Source organism: Aphis gossypii, unplaced genomic scaffold (assembly GCF_020184175.1).
Source record: "Aphis gossypii isolate Hap1 unplaced genomic scaffold, ASM2018417v2 Contig01045, whole genome shotgun sequence".
Taxonomy (NCBI): domain Eukaryota; kingdom Metazoa; phylum Arthropoda; class Insecta; order Hemiptera; family Aphididae; genus Aphis; species Aphis gossypii.
Window position 1 is genome coordinate 14,523 of NW_026083427.1, and position 13,481 is coordinate 28,003.

Genomic DNA, 13,481 nt, shown 5'->3' on the forward strand with positions numbered 1-13,481 from the left:
TTAACTAGATAATTAAATGATGTTTCATTAGATGGGGTAAGTAGATTTTTCTTTGGCTCCCTAAATTTAGCTCCAGAATAAATGTTTCTTATAGGAGTTTCAATGTCAACAGCATCACTTAATTTAAATTTTTTTCATTTGTTTTATAGCACTGAAAATAATGATATTTAAGTAAAAAAAGATAAAATAAACAACTATTATATAATATTAGTTAATATATATTGTAATTATTGTATCATATTAATTATTCCTTATATATTTATTTAAAAAAGTAATGTTGTACTATACTATATATTAGCATAATATCACAATTAATAAATACATAATATAATATAGCAATATCAATATGGAAACAAATTTAAAAAAATACTAAATTATTTGGCCTGGCGGCTGGCATATAAAAGTAGCACCAAGGCCAGATTTATGGGAGGGCCTATAGTTGGCTGCAGCCCAGGGGTTCCAACAATTTTATGATATTTTAATAAGTAAACAATACACTCTACCTAAGGGCCACCACATACCTAAATCCGTCAAAGCACAGTGAATTAATACTGCAAGGACAGTGGCGTATTTACGGGGGTGGTCCAGGGGTACTGGACCCTCCAGAGAAAAAAAACCGATACATATTATCCTTGCAGTATAGTAAAGTAATAAGTATAGAAATTGGTATTCTATGTATTCTGACGACAGTTTGACGCGGTCCCGCGTAACAGCCGTTTGAATCCAAACGGCATTTACGCGGAAATCCGCCGATTACTTCTCTTACCAACCGCCAGGTAACAACGGACGACACCGATGCGCGATAACCGCGCGCGGACGGATCGAACCGGTGACACCGCGCACCGGACCCAAGACAGTCAGTCTTGTGATCCGCGTCCTAGCACCCACACACACCTACTCGCCTAATATATATTTTCAGCTTCACATTTTTTTTGACTCCATCGCCAATTGTTTTTTTTTGTTTTTTTCTTTTTGTTCTCTTCTTTTCAAAATTACGTAGTGTAACGATAATAAAACACCACCTCATTTTCCCCAAATTGTGCGTTCAATTATTTATTTTGTTTTTCCTTCACGTCTCACACCTCAGCCATCCCGTCCTCATCCATCAACCGACGTCGTCGCACTAACAGGCACCCCGTCAATTGGCTCCCCGAACAGGAATCACCGGTAAGTGAAACATTATATTACTTTACCCTAACTACCTCCGGCAACGCACGACGAAAACGTGGTTTGCAGGCTATAACGGAAAAACCCGCGTTACGTAACATAACCACAAAGAACGTAACGATAGCCGCGCCGCCTGACTTACGGACGCCCGTTCTCACATCTCACCGCGCGCGACACTGCAAACACACGGGGATTAGGATAGGTAGGAACGCTAGAGCGCGACACGGTCATAAACACCACCGCAACACCACCACCACCCGCCCAGCGTCACCTCGCGAGTACCCGGAAATAGCCACCACGAAACCGGACCACCGCCGCGCCGCCCATAGTGCCGCCGCCGCCGTCCCGAATCGCGATAGTCGACAGGAAACACACACAGCCGCGACTATCACTACGGAAACCGGTTTATTGTGATCACCCGGCAGCACAACAACAACGGTCACGACCCAGTGACCTACATTCGTACGTAAATAGACATCGATACGCGGTCACACAAATCGAGAGAACGCGATATCTGCTCTACCGATAACATCGACACTTATAAATTTTCTTACTTGAACATAACACCGGACAGCCGGACGTAATGGCAGGAAATTTTTTGAGTGAGTTGACCGCAACGGAGCTAAAGTACGAGTGCAGGCAACGGGGGCTATCGGAAGGAGGCACGAAAGATGCGCTCGAAATCCGATTAGCAGACCACCTCACGGGAATGGGGATACAGGCAAACTCCGTCCGGTTCCCCCCCATGGAAACCGATGGGACAACCGGGACCGGGACAGACAGTAACCCCGCGCTCAACGCCGGGCATACGGAGTCGGTCACAGACAACCGTACCCCCACCCCCGTGCCTACAAACACAACCAACTCCACACCCACGTGTACCACACCCATACACACCGCACAACAGGCCACGGATCTAATACTGTCGGCCCGTGGCATACTGAAAGGGGTACGAGAAGCGGCGCAAAACGCGCCGCACACGGCCGGGTTGGACGCACGGCTAACCATGCTCGAGGACTACATGGCCCGCTTTGCCGAAGACCAACGTCGCTTAGCGGAGACAATGCGTCGCCTCGAGATGGGTATGTCACGTCTGACACCGGAAGCACAACCGGACGCACCCGTGCCAACTCGTCCCCAACGCACAACGTTATCTGGGCAGCACCACGAGCACGCCGGACGACCCGCCCACAGATAACGCACATAACTACACACACACCGACACACCAAACATCACGGACTGCGGAGCGAGAGGACCCGCGCTACGCGAATCACCGTCCGCGGGCAACCACCGCGCACACCGCAACGTCCGTTTCGATAACACGTCGTCCACCCCACACACCGCCGCCACCCCACACAGCTGCGTATTACAACAGTCGTTTATACCGTATGACGAAATACGCACAGTGAGATACTCACTGCCGGAGTTCCACGGAACGACGCCCGAGGACCCGGTACGGTTCATACATAGGGCCGAAGCCACTCTGTATAATACGCAGATAGAACGCACGGGCTGGACGAGCATTATCGAACCGCAGTTAAAAGGTGCAGCCAGAACCTGGTGGAACACCGTCAGGCTACTGGACTACACCTGGGACGAATTTCGTGCGAATTTTCTAAAAAAATTCAACAGCATGACAATTCAGTCCCGGCTGCAGGAGGAGGTAATGACCGTCCGGCAATCCCCAACGCAGTCGCTATCGGATTTCATTTCGCGCAAACATCAATTAACACGTCGTATCAACAACGGACAAGTACCGGTGCTAGCTGAACCACAGCTAGTACATACGATAGTTGGACTAACGCGAAAGAAATACCGTACGCACATTTTACTGCAACGTCCCACCACATTCGCGGACCTAAGCCTAATAGGGGAAATCATGGATACACCGGATGATTCGCCCAAACCAGCAGCGTTATACACAAAACCCGGACGGTCGCGTACACCACAACCACCACGGCAGCCGCGAACGCGGGACAACACGCCCGGCAGACCACTACCGCGCGACCCGTGCAGGCACTGTGGCGGACCGCACTGGAATAGCGACTGTCCCGAAAACGCACCGGCTTCGGGAAACGCCAGATGAGTCGGCGGACATTTGTCCGCACCGCCGCCTCACACACACACACACACACACGATCACACCCACACAAACAATGCTCGGCAACGCTGACGGGGATATAACCTTCAGACGCACATCGACACGCTCGGCGTCATCGAATATATCGCCCTCACACACACACAAAAATTCGGTAGGTAGTAGGTCATCATCACCACACACAACGACCCCTACTGCGGAATTTTCACGTGCGCCGTCGGAATGCGTGCGTAGTTCAGAGGTAACCGGAACGGACGCCCTGGTAATGGCGGTACACACCGCCACCAGGGACACCGAGTTCGCGGTTGAGAACCAGTTACCCAACTACAGCACACACCCGTCGTCGAATGATGCTAAACGAACACGCCCCGACAAAATTCCGACCCCCGCGGTCGAACTCGAATTTAGGTCAGGCTTCGTAACAGCACTACTCGACTCACAGGCACAGAAATCATACGTAAGCCCGAACATTGCACACACACATGGCACACCCCACCACGGACAACCCACACACGTACGAATGGCGGACGGACACACCACAGTAACAAGCGGTACCGCACATTCGAAGCCAGATTAGGTGACCTAACGGTCACTTTCATTTCACCGCAGCAATAATGGACACATTATACTGCGACGTGCTCCTAGGACACGACTTCCTCGTAGACAACGAAGTCACTTGGGACTACACGACGAGCACTATACACCTAGGTACACATAGGAGGACATCGGCGTGCTGGAAAGGCCGGACAGCCACCCCCCGCCCGACCGCAGATATCGATAAACTATTAATACACGGTGACCCACACACACGCGCGAAAATAACCGAAGTAGTTCGCGACTACCCGGACGTTTTTCAGCGGGAGGGTTGGGCGCACCAGATTAATCGAACACGACATCCTCCTTAAGAACCAAACACCAATAGCGCTAAAACCATATCCCTATCCGCACGCGAAACAGGTAGAAATAGACACCATGGTACGGGATATGGAGCAACAGGGACTCGTGGAACAAAGCACCTCCCCGTGGGCGGCACCCGTCGTTTTAGCGAAAAAGAAAGACGGAACGCACCGACTGTGCATCGACTACAGACGGCTTAATGACGTCACTGAGTCCGACGCGTACCCGATGCCCGACCTCAATACGTTGATACGGCAAATGCGAGGCGCAAAAATTTTTAGCATTTTGGACCTTAAGTCGGGATACTGGCAAGTACCTCTTAACCCAAAAGCGCGAAAATACACGGCATTCCGGACACGTCGGGGTCTATACCAGTTCCGGGTCCTCCCCTTCGGCCTCAAAAACAGTCCCATGACCTTTGTACGTCTTATGAACGAAGTCCTGAGGGGATATCTGGACGAGTTCGTCCGCGTCTACCTAGACGACATAGTGGTGTTTTCAAACACCACGGACGAACACCAGTGTCACCTGGACAGAGTTCTAGAGCGTCTACAACGATACGGGCTAACTTGCAACACCGAAAAATGCACTTTCGGATCGACCGAAATCGCATTTCTCGGACACCTAGTGAACACCGACGGGATAGACAAACAACCGGAGAAGCTAGAGTGCATCATGCAATTTCCCCCACCCACAAAAATACGGGACCTACGGAGGTTCTTAGGCGTCTGCAACTGGTACAGCCAGTTTGTAGACAACTACGCGGACACCATAGCACCCCTAACGAATAGGCTCAAACAGGGACTAAGTGGGCGTGGACCGAAATCGAACAGGCAGCTTTTACGAAAATAAAACACGCGTTGTGCGATTCGCCGAAACTATCGACACCCGATTACGGAAAACCATTCTGCCTACAAACCGATGCTAGCGAGATAGGAGCAGGTGCCGTACTTTTCCAACGGGGTGACAGACCGGAGGAAAGACGGATAATCGCCTACGCTAGCAAAAAGTTTAGCGACACGCAGACTAGGTACGCCGCGGTAGAGCGCGAGTGTCTCACGATAATCTGGGCGACCGACAAGTTTAGGCCATACTTAGAAGCCCGCCATTTTGACCTATTCACCGACAACTCGGCACTCACATGGCTCCACCGGGCCAAAAACACCAACTCCAAGTTAACCAGGGGGCGCTACAACTGGCCAACTTGGATTTCACCACCATACACGTGCCCGGCGTACAGAATGAAGCGCCGGACATGCTGTCCCGCAACCCAGCCCCGGGCCCCCCGTAGACGAGGACCTCCTCGAAGAGCGACTAGTAGGAGCACCAATCACACCGCTCACCACCACTAATAGTACGCCGGTCGACAATTTGTTTGCCACCGCGGACCCGGGAGACACCACTGGCGGGACCGCCATTTCACGCGCGACGCTCGCAGCCTGGCAGGCCGACGACCCCGAGACGCGAAATTTGGCGGAGAACGAGACGCCGGACGTCACGACGCGCGACACCGGACGCACCGTAAATAAAACCAACAAATATGTTGTCACCGACGGTCTCCTACGAATAAATGTGCGCGGACACACGCCCATAGTCGTCCCGCGCACCAAAACACAGAACGTGATATGGACATACCACGATCACGTCCTCGCAAACCACCCAGGCTGGAAGGAAACGTATAGGGCAATAAAACAACGGTTTTACTGGAAAGGTCAAAAAAACGACGTACGGCTATACGTTAAGGCGTGTCACATTTGCGCGTGCACCAAACCACTAAACAGGCGCGCGGACGACCCAATGACCGCCAGAACACCCCGCCACCCCTGGGAGGTAATTAGCATAGACCTCATGGGCCCCTACCCACGCACGAGCAGGGGAAAACAATATTTACTAGTCGCCACGGATATGTTTAGTAGATGGACCGAGGCATACCCACTCGGAACAGCCACTACGAAGACGATAACCGAAACAACTCGAAAGAGAATTTTTTCCCCGGTTCGGATACCCCCGTGTGTGCCTAAGCGACAACGGCCCCCAATTTGTAGCGAACGATATGCGCAGCGCGATCGAACGGTGGGGAGCCGAGGGCTGGACAACCCCGACATATCATCCGAGGGCCAACCCGTCGAACGACGCAACCAGGACATAAAAAAAGGATTGCGCGCCCTACTCGCCGGCGGCAACCACAACACGTGGGACGCCAAAATACCACCCATATTATTTTCGATTAGGAACCGACGTAACGACCAGACAGGATTCCCCCCCTCGGTACTCGTCCTCGGCAGAGAGATGAAGCGGCCGGGCGAATGGGCACTGACGCGGTCAACGGACAGCCCGATCGAACAAATCAATGTGGGTAGGGAAAGCCGCGAGAGACACGTACTGGAAATAACACCTGCGACAGGTGACCAGACGTGTACGGCCTATACAACAGGTGACACGGTGTACTACAAAGCGCACCACCGTGTCGAAAGCACGCCAAGTTTCACGCCGTTTTCGCACCCAAGTGGTGGGGACCGGTAACACTAAAAAACACGCGTAGGCAAAGGTGTGTTCCTAACAGACCAACAACCGCCACGCAAACTCCACGTATCATGTTTAAAACGCGCGACACCGCCGCTAGCAAGTAATAATATATAAGAAATTGCCGTATATAGTGGTAGATATACATATATGGTCGTCTACTTCTCATATGATTATTTTATTAACCATATCTTCTTGTACCAACCACACACAGTCGAGCAGCCAACCGCAACATGGACCAGAGGCAAAACCCCCTCCACCAGGCCGCGGAACTGTTAGAGCGCAGCCAGCAGCTACTGCGCACGGCAAACGCCGAAACCCCCCGCGCAACAACGGCCGCACGGGCGCGAAGGATGCCCCTGGAACAGCTACGCCGGGACCCGGTGCTGTGGGCTGCCTACAACCGCGGGTGGAACGACCGCACGGCGGCATTCCGCCGTGTGATGGACGAGCCACCCGTGGAAACACACCGGTCCCGGAGCCCGAGACGGCACGTGCTACCAGCGGGTATGCCGCGACCGCCCGCGATTCCCCCGTCTGCGTACCTTTTCCGACCCCCTCCCCTACCCCTGATGGCAACGCCAGTACCCCGGCCGCCAGCGATCGTAACAGCGCCGCCAACGACAACAACAGCGACAAGAACGATGACGACAACGGCAAGACCGACGACGACGGTAGCGGCACCACCAGCAAACAGAAACCGCCAGCGAAACCACCGTCAGCGAAGGAACGCAGCTCGGCTAGCCGATTTCAAGGCAGCGAAGAGGACCACCGGGGAGGGGCCGTCACAACAGTTCCGCCTACAAAAAACGCTACCCACCACCAACCCGCCGCCATCAACCGTCACCCCCAACGGCACCACGTCTGCAGACCAGGGAGGAAACGACCCCTAGTCGCCGAGGTAACAACCCCGGAGGAAAACATGCCTACCGGAATAGTTGAAACCTCGGAACAACCAGCGCCCACCCCAACACCTCCGGAGGATATGGAAATATCCCCGGAGGAAGAGGCGGAGCTGCTGGCAGACGTGGACGTCGGCCCTCCCGAGGACGTAGACATGGAGGCCGTCTATGATAACGCCATCCGGGGTTATCTAGACGGACCCACACCACCACAACCGGAGTAGACACCCGGGACCACGTCCGCTGTAATCAGCTGGAATACGTGCCCACTGCTCCGGAATAGTGCCCGCACCGAACAACCACCGCCCACACCTATCACCCAACCGTTGTCGGCCGGAAACCCGCCACCCCTGGCGGTTTGGGGGGGAGCATGACGCGGTCCCGCGTAACAGCCGTTTGAATCCAAACGGCATTTACGCGGAAATCCGCCGATTACTTCTCTTACCAACCGCCAGGTAACAACGGACGACACCGATGCGCGATAACCGCGCGCGGACGGATCGAACCGGTGACACCGCGCACCGGACCCAAGACAGTCAGTCTTGTGATCCGCGTCCTAGCACCCACACACACCTACTCGCCTAATATATATTTTCAGCTTCACATTTTTTTTGACTCCATCGCCATTGTTTTTTTTTGTTTTTTTTTTTTTTTGTTCTCTTCTTTTCAAAATTACGTAGTGTAACGATAATAAAACACCACCTCATTTTCCCCAAATTGTGCGTTCAATTATTTATTTTGTTTTTCCTTCACGTCTCACACCTCAGCCATCCCGTCCTCATCCATCAACCGACGTCGTCGCACTAACAGGCACCCCGTCAAGTTTCCGTGTTACAGTAAAATATAATGTGTGATAAAGCCATAAAGGCAATAGGTAATATATAGTTCTCATAGTTTATATAGGTAAATTATTTAATTATGTATAAACTGTGGATCCCCCCCCCCCCCCGAAAAATGTTGAAAATATGCTACTGTGCAAGAAAGTATATAGAATTATATATTTCAAAGGTGAACACAATAAAAACAATTTACATTTACAATTTTTTAAAACTAGACTTTTTATCGATTTATTAGAAATATTTTGTAGTATTTAATTATATATATCCTATGCAAATTTAACTGAAATAATATTTAACATAATTAATTTTTGTTTAAAATCTCATTATATATGGACAACCACTTACTGGTTATTTATTTTGCTGTTGTTTATTAAACACATTTTGATAAAAACACAGTTACTCTACTATAGTAATTAAATTTTTTAGTATTGACAAAATATAAAATTAATTTTAAGTGTAATAATAATATTAGCTAATATACATATATTTTTAAATTTTTATTATATTTAATTAAGTTTAACTAGAGAAAGAATAGTTGGAAATTCTATTTATTCTAATATAACAAATTCTCACCAAATATAACTGTACATGTAGCCAATGTATAGAATACTTTCTTTTTCTTCAAACCTTTGTAGCTATACTTCTCGAGTAGTACATCTTTAAACAATTGTCTCATTATAATACGTACAGTACTGGGCAATGTGTTACGTGAAAATCGTTTGAGCTCTGCAACCTGGACAGAATTTTCAATTTATTCTTTAGTTTTAATTTATAAAGTTATTAATATTTATATATAGATAGTATATTCAAAGTTTTATTTTTACCAGTTTTAATCTAAATTCTTTATTAGTTGTAAGTTTTCTTTCAAATTCATCTAGCTCATCTTCAGTTTCTAATGGCAGATTTGACAGTTCAGTTTGGAATATATTTTCAGTATTTTTTTCTAAAGATGAATTTTCAAATCGACTTGGTTCCAATAATATATCATACATTTTATCAACCTTCTCATTTAATGAATTAATATCATATTTGATATTACAAATTGTTCGGTTCATCTTTTGAAGCAATTCTAAATTGATTAAAATAAAATTATATTACCTAATACATTCATAACATTATTATTAAATTTAATTTATAAATTATTTACCATAAATTTTTTCATTATGTTCAGATACTTTTGAATCATTAGAAGCAGATACTGACTGCTGCAAATCTATTTTAGACAAATTTGAAATTTTAAACGGCGATGATGCTGTATTGACTACACCAATGAAAGATTCATCAATAAAACGTGTCACCCCCAAGACCTAGCAAAAATAGATCAAATTAAAATACACGAATTTGATGCAATTGGTTTAGTACTAGGAATATTATTTTCAAATATTAATATAATATCAATGAATTAATTACCAGTTATTTCTATTGTTTTATCCGGCATAGAAATTGGACTCATCATCATATTGCATGTTTTATTGAAATTTATTTTTTTTTTTACATCAATAACAGTAGTTTCACAATTTTTGGATACATTTTAACTATTAGAAGGTGATATTGTTGAAAGTAGCTTTATAGCAGGAGAACTTGGAGTACCTTGAAAACAATTTTCAAAACAATAACTTTTTCACAATATACTAGCATAAACATATATATAATATAAATAGTGCCTTCCCTTACAATTGGATTAATATTTTTATATAATTATCAAATTGAATAGTTTTATAAAATATATTTAATACTTGTTGAAATATTTATATCCATATTTTGTTTATTTTATCAATTATAACTTACCAGATAATACAAGAACACTGTCTGCTGGAGGATTTAAATTTGTTTCTGTCATTTTGAAATTGTCATCGACTAAAATATATATTTTTATAATAAAACTTGAGAAAAAAAATTGATAAATTTAGCAGTAACATAAATTACCTAACCAATAAATCACTTGAAGATGGACTCCATAAAACATCATTTACTTTTTGTTGACATTTGTCTCTTTTTTTAGGATTTAATGTAGATTTCATAGTTTTAGTTTCTGACTTTTTTGATGGTGTATCATTATTTGTTGATAAGTCAGACGTATACTCTGCCTTTTTAGCTTTCTCTCTAGCTATAGTATAACTATCTAAATGAAAATAAATATATTTTCGTTATAAATTATGTTAGGTTAATAAATATATTATAATAAGCCTCAGGACTACAGAAAATATAGGTCATTTAATTAATAATTTCAATAATATGTTCAAAGTTATAAAGTAAGTTGTATACCTCTATCTTTTCCCAATTTGCGAGCCTTTAAAAAATCAAACTCAATTTCATTTGGTTTAACTCTTTTTTGAATATATTTTTTTGAATTTTTTTTTGGCCAAGCACATTTATTTTTGTTTAGCCAGTAGGTCGGTACCACTTCAACTGATCGGTCATCAATAAATTCTACAACTGACCACATTTCAAATATCTAATACATTCACAATTCACTATAGGTATACAGAAACTAAATACAATACCTACAAATAAATAAGAATATTATTAATTATATATTGTCATTGAAAAGTTATAAAAATGAAAATAATCTATTTTAGATGAAATTAAGTAGACATATAAATATAATACAGATTAGTTATTTTTAGTATAACCAGACAAAAAAAAAAGAAAACACATACTAATATATAGATAGGTAATAATTATATACATGGGTATATTAATAAAATTATGATAAATATGGGCTCAATTTTAAATATAATAGTAATTGGTATAATAATAAGTACTTAAAAAATAATTTAATACAGTATAATTATGATCTTAAAACTTTTTTACTAAGTTCCTAAATACTAAAAGATGAATGAATAATTGGTAATACAATTAAGTCATTATTATTAGATGGTAAAAGAATCATTTTTTTTTTAATATCTTTAATATTTAACTTATGAAAATTATTAGATAAATTTTTAACAACATAAATATCTAATTCGCTAGATTTTATAGGTTTGATAAATAACTCATTTTTTTTGTCAAATATTTTACAAATAAGGATCACTTCTTCTGAATTTTCTTTCTGAATTATGTTGAAAACTTTTACTATTTTGTTTTCTTGAGTCAAAAAGTACGAATCTCTTTCCAGATGTGTTTTAATAGTCATGTTTTTTAATATCAAAGTGGTAAACTGTTTTCCTTTTATTGAACTTGATAATGTAGGACCACGGGTATGAAGTCCGGAAAAATTAGGAGCACAATTTTTAGTTTTTATGTTAGACTTTAATAAACAAATTTCCCTATATCTTTTGATAACTTGTTCTAAAGGTTTATGTGGTTTCCTTAACATTCTCTTTAAGCAACCCATGTAGTTTTCAAAGGGGAATGCTGAACAATTATCTAATGGGCCAAATTTATCATAATCATCACTTAAGTGTGTTAAACCATGAATGTTGTGAGAAATGAGATAACGACCATAAATTATTTCAAAATCTTTCACAAAACTGTCTAATAGTTGACGCGCAACATTTAAGTATTTTGAATGATCAGGACTTAATAAAATAATCATCGATATGCTTAAATTAAATAAATGATTCCAGTGTTGATGTTTCAATGTTGGTTTAGTGACTATTATGCCATAATATAGTAAAAACATACGAAATTCTGTTGCTTTCCACCTATTTACTTCATCTAGATTCCTAGGTTTTCTTACAAACTCACAAGGCATTTTGTTTTTAATAATTTGAATATAATTAGAGATTTCTGTTATCTTCCAAGAGGGATAACGAACTTCATTGGGTCCTTTCATCCATAAAAGTATTAGTTTCCGAACAGTCCCTAGACATACCAAGTGCATATAATCAAGACTGAACCCAGTCGTTATATTAAAATTTGGTAAAGTTGCTAAAATAGAGATATTTCCAATATGATGTTCCTCTTGAGTTTGCAAAACATAATTATCATGAGTTCGCTTGGGTGGACAATTAGAAGGTATGGTATATGGAAAACAAATTCTATTAGATAAATATTGTCCTTCATGCTCACACCTAGAGCAAGAGAAAAAACCTGAATGTCCTTTAGTTTTTAAAATAAAAGATTTTGCAGGCGCATCACAACAAAAAACATCTATAGAAAAAATATACTTTTTATTATTTATATAAACACAACTTTCACTTAATACTTTTGCTTCATCAACAAAATCTTTCAGAAAATCATTACTATCAATGGGTTTTACTTTCCCACAATAAATCCCAATTGGAAATACTTGATTTTTATATGGTCTGATATATGCAAGGATAGGCCAAAATTGTTCAGGACTACTTTTAAAAATTGGTAATCCATCTATTCCAACAACAATCTGAATCATTTCTTTATCAAAACAATCAGGGATATTTTGTTTAATTCCATTTAAAATACCAAAATGATGATATTTTCCTGGCTCAACAACACGACAATTTGAAGTGCATAATGTGTTTGTACTTAATATAGTTCGCGAATCAATAGGCAAAGTTTCAAAACATTTATGATGTTTTAATAATTTTAATAAAGCATTAAGTGAATTTTGAGAAATGTTAAATTGAACTGCCCACTGAGCAATTAAAGAACTAAATAATGATAACTGATCAACATCATTAAAATAAGTTATATCTTCATTATCTGTGTTATCCTCATTAGAAGACAAACTCGATGATGAAGATTGATTCAATTCTTTATAATATTCATTTTCATTTGTGACAACAGTATTTGTTAAGACAGAATCAATAGCTGTAGAGGAAGTTGATGCATCATTATTAGTAACAAGAGTATTATTTGATTTCAGAAAACTAGGTTCAAAAATTAAATGAGATGTTGAATTTTTTTCAACATTATTTAATACCATAGGAATTTCTACCTCCTCCTGCACCCTTCTTCGTTTTGACCGGTCACTTAAGCAATACTTTTTTTGTATGACATCCTAACCTAACCTACACAAATGATAAAAGTTCATCAACATAAGTATTATTACTATTATTGAATGAGCCACATATTAATATCATAATTATTATTATAAATAATAATACACTTTTCAATCTTCAATGTAGGTA

The 13,481-nt window shown here is 42.5% G+C and overlaps 4 protein-coding genes across 4 annotated transcripts; 2 read left to right on the forward strand and 2 right to left on the reverse strand.

The window, feature by feature from the left end:
• The first annotated feature begins 698 nt into the window (after nt 1-698).
• LOC126555738 (mucin-2-like) lies at nt 699-8,024 on the forward strand. Its single transcript, XM_050210623.1, has 2 exons — nt 699-1,167; nt 6,901-8,024. Exon 2 carries the CDS (start codon nt 6,920-6,922, stop codon nt 7,577-7,579), a length of 660 nt encoding a protein of 219 aa, XP_050066580.1. The 5' UTR covers nt 699-1,167; nt 6,901-6,919; the 3' UTR covers nt 7,580-8,024.
• Nucleotides 6,012-6,686, forward strand: LOC126555736 (uncharacterized). Its single transcript, XM_050210621.1, has one exon. The coding sequence runs from the start codon at nt 6,012-6,014 to the stop codon at nt 6,684-6,686; it is 675 nt and encodes a 224-aa protein (XP_050066578.1).
• A 956-nt stretch (nt 8,025-8,980) lies between the features above and the next one.
• On the reverse strand, nt 8,981-9,957 carry LOC126555737 (uncharacterized). Its single transcript, XM_050210622.1, has 4 exons — nt 9,943-9,957; nt 9,575-9,734; nt 9,252-9,496; nt 8,981-9,160 (listed from the first exon to the last, which is right to left on the reverse strand). Exons 1-4 carry the CDS (start codon nt 9,955-9,957, stop codon nt 8,981-8,983), a joined length of 600 nt encoding a protein of 199 aa, XP_050066579.1.
• LOC126555735 (uncharacterized) lies at nt 9,853-10,873 on the reverse strand. Its single transcript, XM_050210620.1, has 4 exons — nt 10,693-10,873; nt 10,367-10,549; nt 10,216-10,293; nt 9,853-10,017 (listed from the first exon to the last, which is right to left on the reverse strand). Exons 1-4 carry the CDS (start codon nt 10,871-10,873, stop codon nt 9,959-9,961), a joined length of 501 nt encoding a protein of 166 aa, XP_050066577.1. The 3' UTR covers nt 9,853-9,958.
• Between the last annotated feature and the right edge of the window lie 2,608 nt (nt 10,874-13,481).

Excerpts from the sequence above, each read along its gene's own strand:
- LOC126555737 (XM_050210622.1), bottom strand. Across the intron at positions 9,497-9,574 it reads ACATAATGAAAAAATTTATG|AATTGCTTCAAAAGATGAAC; the intron begins GTAAATAATTTA and ends TAATCAATTTAG. Across the intron at positions 9,161-9,251 it reads AAGAATTTAGATTAAAACTG|GTTGCAGAGCTCAAACGATT; the intron begins GTAAAAATAAAA and ends AATTCTGTCCAG.
- LOC126555735 (XM_050210620.1), bottom strand. The coding sequence starts at position 10,873 with ATGTGGTCAGTTGTAGAATTTATTGATGACCGATCAGTTGAAGTGGTA. Across the intron at positions 10,550-10,692 it reads CAAATTGGGAAAAGATAGAG|ATAGTTATACTATAGCTAGA; the intron begins GTATACAACTTA and ends ATTTTCATTTAG. Across the intron at positions 10,294-10,366 it reads ATGGAGTCCATCTTCAAGTG|ATATTTTAGTCGATGACAAT; the intron begins ATTTATTGGTTA and ends TTATAAAAATAT.
- LOC126555738 (XM_050210623.1), top strand. The coding sequence starts at position 6,920 with ATGGACCAGAGGCAAAACCCCCTCCACCAGGCCGCGGAACTGTTAGAG.
- LOC126555736 (XM_050210621.1), top strand. The coding sequence starts at position 6,012 with ATGGGCCCCTACCCACGCACGAGCAGGGGAAAACAATATTTACTAGTC.